The sequence below is a fragment of the Nicotiana tabacum genome, chromosome 17 (assembly GCF_000715075.1).
Source record: "Nicotiana tabacum cultivar K326 chromosome 17, ASM71507v2, whole genome shotgun sequence".
NCBI lineage: Eukaryota > Viridiplantae > Streptophyta > Magnoliopsida > Solanales > Solanaceae > Nicotiana > Nicotiana tabacum.
In genome coordinates this window covers 103,491,705-103,499,364 of record NC_134096.1, presented here as the reverse complement: position 1 = coordinate 103,499,364, position 7,660 = coordinate 103,491,705, and the positions used below count along the sequence as shown (strand labels likewise).

Here is a 7,660-nt window from a genome sequence, read left to right as displayed (position 1 = left end):
TGTAGACAATAAATTGCGTCAAGAAAATAAAATCAAGACCGAAAAATATTGCAACAATCGTAGTATTTGATTTCAAATAATATGAGTGTACAATCTCTATGAATCCTCTCATTCTTCTTTTCCAATATAAATTCAAGGGCCTTTGAACTTGATCTTGAATTTGAATTTAATTTATTCGTCGCGAACACTTTGATTATTGCCACAAATTTTATCACGAACAAGTAGCCTTGATCTTGAACGCCTTGTATTTGATTTGACTTCGTTCTTGATCTTGAATACTTGAAATTTGTGTTGAAGTGCTTGAATGCTTGAACACTTGTAGTTTGCAGAGAATTGTGGCATTTGATCCACGAGCTCCCTTATGTCTTCTTGTTATAATTTTTGGTGTCTTTTCTGCGTTACGAACACCAATATTTATAGTTGTGGGAGGGAAGAGTTATGATACGAACAAACTCTTTCCGACCAATCAAATTGAGGTATGACAAGCCCGCATTTGATTGGCCAGAACATGTCACTTGCACACGTGGCGTGATTTTATTGGCCTTTTAATGTGACTTCGCATGCCTTGTCATTTTGACACGTGGCATGATCCTATTGGCTCTTCCGTTTGACTTGGCGTGCCACGTCATTTGACACGTGGCACCAAACTCGGCATGTAGAAAAATGACATTTTGGGCTTAATGAAGTGGGCTCATCACTTTAGCCCAATGCATTAAGACTTATTTATTTAATTAATATGTATTGAACTTATAATTAATTCAATTATATTAGACCAATAGATTTATTTGAACTAATATATCTTGAATTTAAAATATAGTCCCAATTATTTTACGGATTTAAATCCAATAAAATTTATATGCGTACAATATGAAAAAGAGAGTATTTAAACACTATTAAAAGAAAAATCTATTTGTTAGATTCTATTTGATTAAATTTTAAAAATTATTATTAAATCATATTTTTGTATGTAATTTCGGTCAATAATATTCTTTTAAATAGTAAGATATAATATCACACAATTGAATTCTTAATAAAATTAAAAATGAAAAAATATTGAACAATAAATGAATTTCAAGTAACGAGTAAATAATTTTACTCACAAAAAAACTAAATATAATTATTATAAAAATAGATAGATAAGATTTATTTGAATTTTCGATGAGAAAGTGTCATTTGAAGTACGATGAGAAAATTTATACATTGGATTATATAACATAACTAAAATCATAATAGAAAAAATAACAAAAAATATAGAACAATGAAGAAGTGGCAAGCCTCCGGTGATACTAGCAAAGCTAAATGAGTTGGCAGATTTTTCACTAGACGAAGAAATTCAACTTTTTGAGGTTAATTGTTCTTCTTCCCAAGTAATAATTTTATAGAGACAACTAGAATTCATTTATTTATTTTTTTGGTTTAATTATTTTGAATGATATTTTTCTGAAAATAGCGGCTCTTTCTCTCTCATCGCATTTTCTCTCTCCCCGCTAGTTCTCTCTCTTCTATCTACTGTAATTCTACCTACGTGTCCGCCGGTGCCGGCAACCACATGTAGGCCATCCTCTCTCCTTTCGTCCCTCCCTCTCTCCTCTCTCTTCCCTACCCCTTCTCTCTCTTTCCTCTGTTTCCCTGTCGGTAATTTCTGGCCGGCGACCCCAATCGCCGCTCCTATCTTTCTTCCCTTCTCTCCCTTCTTCTCTCTTATCCCCCTAAGCACGTCTCTCTTTCCCTGCTACTCATTTCCCCAACCCTTCTTTTGCCCAAATTTATGTCCCGAAACCCTAGCAGACCCGCCAACGATCTCTGGTCATCGACCTCCCTTGTTGTCCTTCCATTTTCGCGTCTGTCCAGGTTCACCCCCGCGATAGGTTGATAGCCCCCTCCCCCTATTGGCTTCGTGGTGGTTGTGTGTGGTTTTTCAGGGAACTAATTGCGGTTGCCGAGACGAGCGCGAGGCGTACGGGCAAGCAGAGCGGAGCATCACCGACTGGTGTGTGCAAAGGTTGGTGAGAGTTGGAAGAACGCACGATAAATTCTGTGGCCTCGGGAGTGCACCAAGTCATATCTCCAGGTTCTTTCCATCGGGAGTTGGTACCTCCCGCTTTCCTGTCTCTCTCTTTGTGATAGTTAAATTGTGGCAATTTGGTTAGCATTAGTTTAAGCATATTATTAGCGTACTTGTAGTTGCTACTTGTTATCTTCTAGTTTGGGTTCTATTCTGTGTTAGTGATCTTCCGTAGTCTGTCGTAGGTATAGTGGCTCTGGTCTAGGATGGTAGAGTAAGGTCATGTCCTCGGGGGGTGCCGGGGGTGAGAAGGGGGTGGGGAAGGGGTCGGTGGGTGAGACGGGAGGCAAGGAGGGTAAGAGGGAAAACAGAGTTTGTAGGTTGAGGATCGGGTTGTGGAACATAAGCACGCTGACGGGTAAGTCTATTGAGTTGGCGAAGATTCTCCAGAAGAGGAAGGTCAATATAGCTTGTGTTCATGAGACTAGGTGGGTAGGGTCGAAGGCGAGGAATGCGGACGGGTATAAGCTGTAGTACTTTGGGGTCGTGAGGGGTAAGAATGGAGTGGGTATCTTGGTGAATATGGATCTTAGAGAGTCTGTGGTTGAGTTTAGGCGAGTGAATGATAGACTAATGTTTATTAAGTTGGTGATTGGTAAGTGCACCCTCAATGTCGTTAGCGCTTACGCACCGCAAACGGGCTTGGATGGGGAGGTTAAAAGGCGCTTCTGGGAGGGTTTGGACGAGGTTGTGCGTAGTATTCCACATGCTGAGAGGTTATTTATATGAGAGGATTTCAATGGCCATATTGGGTCGGCTGCTGGTGGCTATGGCGAGGTGCATGGTGGCTTTGGCCTTGGGGATAGGAACAGAGGAGGTAATTCGCTGTTAGATTTCGCTAAGGCTTTCGAGCTGGTGATTCCGAACTAGACTTTTCCGAAGAGTGAGAAGCATCTCGTAACTTTCCAAAGTTCGGTGGTGAAGACTCAGATTGATTACCTCATCCTCAGAAGGTGTAATAGAGGGTTGTGCAAGGATTGCAAGGTTATCCCGGGTGCGACCCTCGCGACTCAGCATAGGCTCTTAGTAATGGACGTCAGTATTATGATACAGAGGAAGAAGAGGTGTACTCGTGGTCAACCGAGGATTAGATGGGGAGCTTTAACTAAGGATAAAGCCCAGGAGTTGGAGGGAAGGTTATCAGCTATGGGAGCTTGGAGGAGTAGTGGGGACGCAAGCGCTATGTGGACCACGACGGCGAACTATGTTAGGGAGGCGGCGAGAGAGGTGCAAGGAACATCGAAGGGTTATTCTGGCAGGCACCAAAGTGACTGGTGGTGGAATGACGTAGTCCAAGGTAAAGTGAAGGCGAAGAAGGTAGCATATATGAAGTTGGCAGGGAGCACAAACGAGAAGGAGAGGAGAGCGAATAGAGAAAGGTACAAGGTAGCGAGGAAGGAGGCAAAGCTGGCGGTCACGGAAGCTAAGAATGCAGTATTTGGTCATCTGTACGAGGAATTGGGGGATAAAGGCAGGGATAGGAAGTTGTTTCGGTTGGCTAAGGCGAGGGAGAGGAAGGCTCGGGATTTGGACCAAGTAAGGTGCATCAAAGATGAGGACGATAAAGTATTGATGGGGGAGTTCCAGATTAAGCAGAGATGGCAGATGTACTTACATGGTCTTCTAAATGAGGAGGGGGGACCGGGATATAGTGCTAGGGGATTTGGGGCATTCGGAGAGTCCCCGAGACTTTAGGTATTGTAGGTGCATTAAGGTGGAGGAGGTCGTGGGGGCTTTGCGTAAGATGAGTAGGGTTAGAGCGCCCGGGCCAGACGAAATTCTAGTTGAGGTTTGGAAGTGTGTGGGTATAGCATGCTTGGAGTGGCTGATTGGGTTGTTCAATATAATTTTTAGGACGAAGAGGATGCCGGATGAGTGGAGGTGGAGTACAGTGGTACCGTTATACAAGAACAAAGGTGATATTCAGTGTTGTAACAATTATAGGGGTATCAAGTTACTAAGCCATACCATGAAAGTTTGGGAGAGGGTGGTGAAGGTGAGGGAGAGGAAGACATTGTCTATATCCGACAACCGATTTGGGTTCATGCCGGGTCGCTCAACTACGGAAGCTATCCACCTTATTAGGAGGTTGATGGAACAGTACAGGGATAAGAAGAAAGATCTGCACATGGTGTTTATTGACTTGGAGAAAGCATATGACAAGGTCCCTAGGGAGGCGCTCTAGAGATGTCTTGAGGCAAAGGGTGTGCCGGTAGCTTACATCAGAGCGATCAAGGACATGTATGATGGAGCTAAGGCTAAGGTTAAAACTGTGGGAGGCGACTCAGAGCATTTCCCGATTTTTATGGGGTTACACCAAGGCTCTGCACTTAGCCCGTTCTTATTTGCCTTGGTGATGGATGCACTGACACACCATATTCAAAGGGATGTGCCATGGTGTTTGTTAGTTCTGATGACATAGTTCTAATTGATGAGATGCGGGACGGTGTTAACGAGCGGTTGGAGGTTTGGATACAGGCCATCGAGTCTAAGGGTTTCAAGTTGAGCAAGTCTAAGACAGAGTACCTGGAGTACAAGTTCAGTGCTTAGTCGAGGGTTGTAGGTAGGGACCTGAGGCTTGGATCACAGATCATCCCCAAAAGAGATAGTTTCAAGTACCTTGGGTCGGTTATTCAGGGGGACAGAGAGAACGACGAGGACGTCACTAACCGTATAGGGGCGGGCTGGATGAAATGGAGGCTAGCATCTGGAGTCTTGTGTGACAAGAAAGTGCCACCGATACTCAAAGCTAAGTTTTATAGAGCTGTGGTTAGACCGGTCATGTTGTATGGGGCAGAGTGTTGGCCGGTTAAGAACTCTCATATCCAGAAGATGAAGGTGGCATAGATGAGGATGTTGAGGTGGATGTGCGGGCACACTAGAATGGATAAGATTAGGAATGAAGTTATTCGGGAGAAGGTGGGCGTGGCCCCTGTGGATGACAAGATGCGGGAAGCGAGGCTCAGATGGTTCGGGTACGTGTGGAGGAGAAGTCTTGATGTTTCGGTGAGGAGGTGTGAGCGGTTGGCTGTAGTGGGTATGAGAAGAGGTAGAAGGCGGCCTAAGAAGTATTAGGGAGAGGTAATCAGGCAGGAAATAACACGATTGCGGATTTTCGAGGACATGACCCTTGATAGGAAGGTCTGGAGGTCAAGCATTAGGGTTGTAGGCTAGGTAGAGGGTAGTCGAGCTTTTCCTACTTCATACCGGGGGTGAGGCGGGGTTGGATAGGTTTGATCTTAGACGACTTGTGGCTAATATTGACTCCACACTATCCTTTCTGTTTTTCTTAGCCCCTGGCCTTAAAAACTGGTTACAGTTATTGCATGTCATCTATTTTTTGGTTTTTATGTTTCTGTTACTATTTCTACGGTTTCTACTGACGTTACTGATGAATTGTCTCTTCTTGTTTTATTCCCGTCTTTCTGAGCCGAGTGTCTATCAGAAACAGCCTCTCTGCCCCATCGGGGTAGGAGTAAGGTCTGCATACACACTACCCTCCCCAGACCCCACTTTGTGGGATTTTACTGGATCATTGTTGTTGTTGTTTAATTCTTTTGAATGTGATTGCTAAATTTAGTATACAATATACATATATTTTTATAAATTATCTCCGCTCTTTTTTATATTGAAACGGTCCGCGCATCGTGGGTACGTATACTAGTTAGTATAAATACATCAATTATTTTTGCTGGCTTGAATTTGTGACGGGTCACTAAGCAATAGTAGCTATTATCATTGGGTAAAGGTTTCTCTTCATGAAAATTGGATGAACAAAACAGTAAGATGTTAAATAAGCAAGAGTGAAAACTAAGGTTACTTGGGTAAATATTTCTGTGGAGAAATTATTGATCTACTGGAAAATATTTTCTTAAAAAACACTTTTCCATCTAAATGAAGAAAAAGATACTTATTCACCTACTTTGGCAGACGTTACTTTAACAATATTCGACTAGTAGTCCATATTACTCATACAACTTATCCATACAGTATTGTTATCAATCCTACACTCAATTATTTTATCAAATTTTCAGTGCACAACACTGTTCAATTAGTTTATATTATTATCAATCTTTAGTTAGAGTATTTGTGATTTGACTCAAACACACTAAGAACAAAATGGAAACACTTATTTGATAGTGAATGCTTCTCTAATGACCTAAAATAGGCTTCAGAGCTCTGTACTTCTGGTTTTTCTGCAAAAGCTAAGCCAAATTTCTGGTCTCATGGAAAAGTTAAGCCAAATTGAGATGAGTAAAGTAAGGTCAAGCTAGCATAATAACTATAGAAAAAAGCTTAAGTTGTGAGAAATTGTATAGGTAAAAGTGGTGTAGAAAAAGAGATTCAAGAAACATGGTTGAGTTTAAGTTGTTAGAATTGGTAAATTTGTCTGAGAAAGAAATTATGTACTTCAACACTGTCACCGTGTTCCTTTAAAATTGTCACGCTTCACTGTGTACTTCTATAATTAGGGGTGTCAATGGATATTTAAAAACCGACTAAATCGTCCGAACCGAACTAGTTTTTAGGTTTCTTTTAATAAAATCGTAGGTTTTATATAAATCAACAACCGTACCGATAATTAGGGTAGATTTTTTATTTTATGAAAATAAACCGAATAAATTTACGTGGAAAAAAATATATTTATATATTAAGTTTAAAAATAATAAAACGTTAAATTTTTCCTTGGCCGTTGAAATTATAAAAATGATTACAAGCCAACAAGTAATTAAAATCAAAATTCTAATTCCCAAACCTACTATGCTACTCCTACTGAAACTAAATTATTTTCGGCATATTCACTAGCAAGACACAAAGTATTCTAGCGATTATGAGTAACAAACTAAATGTATTGAATATGTTTCCTTTTGTATGATTTAGATTTATCTTTTTGAATATTTAATCTTCTATAGACTTTATTCTCGAGTCCCAACTTGGTTAATATCTTTCTACTCGTGTGACTTTTTTTTTGTCTATGCTTAGTTTCTGTTATACTGTTGTAGAGTAGTTGATGGATCTATATTATGGTCATCTTTCATGTTTTCTTACTTCATCACTATTTAAACAGTAAAACTGTCCAGAGAGTTTTGCTAAGTCCTATAAAAATATGTATGTTATTGCATTTTACTTTTACATGACATTTAAAAAAATACCGAAAATTAACCGAACCGTACCAATATCGAAGAGAAACAAACCGACATGATTGGAACGGTTTTGAAAAGTTTAATTTTGGTTATACATAATAGAATAACCAAAAAATTGCTATGATACAAATTTTATAAAATAACCGGCCGAACCGAACCATTGACCCCTACCTGTAATGTATAAAAGAAGAACTATAAATTAATTTGTTTTTCTTGCTTCTGGGAAAAAGAGAAGGAAAGGTCTAAAGTAAGGCAAGTAATTTATGCAGATCTAAATGGATTAATATTTCACTAAAGTAGGAGCATACTGAATTGCTGCTTCTCATGAAATCTAATTACAAACATTACAAATGACGAAATCAGATTCAGTATATTACCCAATAAAAAGACTTGGAATTTACGAAGGTACTACCAAGGGGTGATGTGAAGATTGGGATCAGAAGTCTGGAGT

At 40.2% G+C, this 7,660-nt stretch overlaps 1 protein-coding gene across 1 annotated transcript; it reads left to right on the top strand.

The window, feature by feature from the left end:
* The first annotated feature begins 3,094 nt into the window (after nt 1-3,094).
* On the top strand, nt 3,095-3,760 carry LOC142172013 (uncharacterized). The gene has a single exon (XM_075235764.1). The coding sequence runs from the start codon at nt 3,095-3,097 to the stop codon at nt 3,758-3,760; it is 666 nt and encodes a 221-aa protein (XP_075091865.1).
* The last annotated feature ends 3,900 nt before the right edge of the window (nt 3,761-7,660 follow it).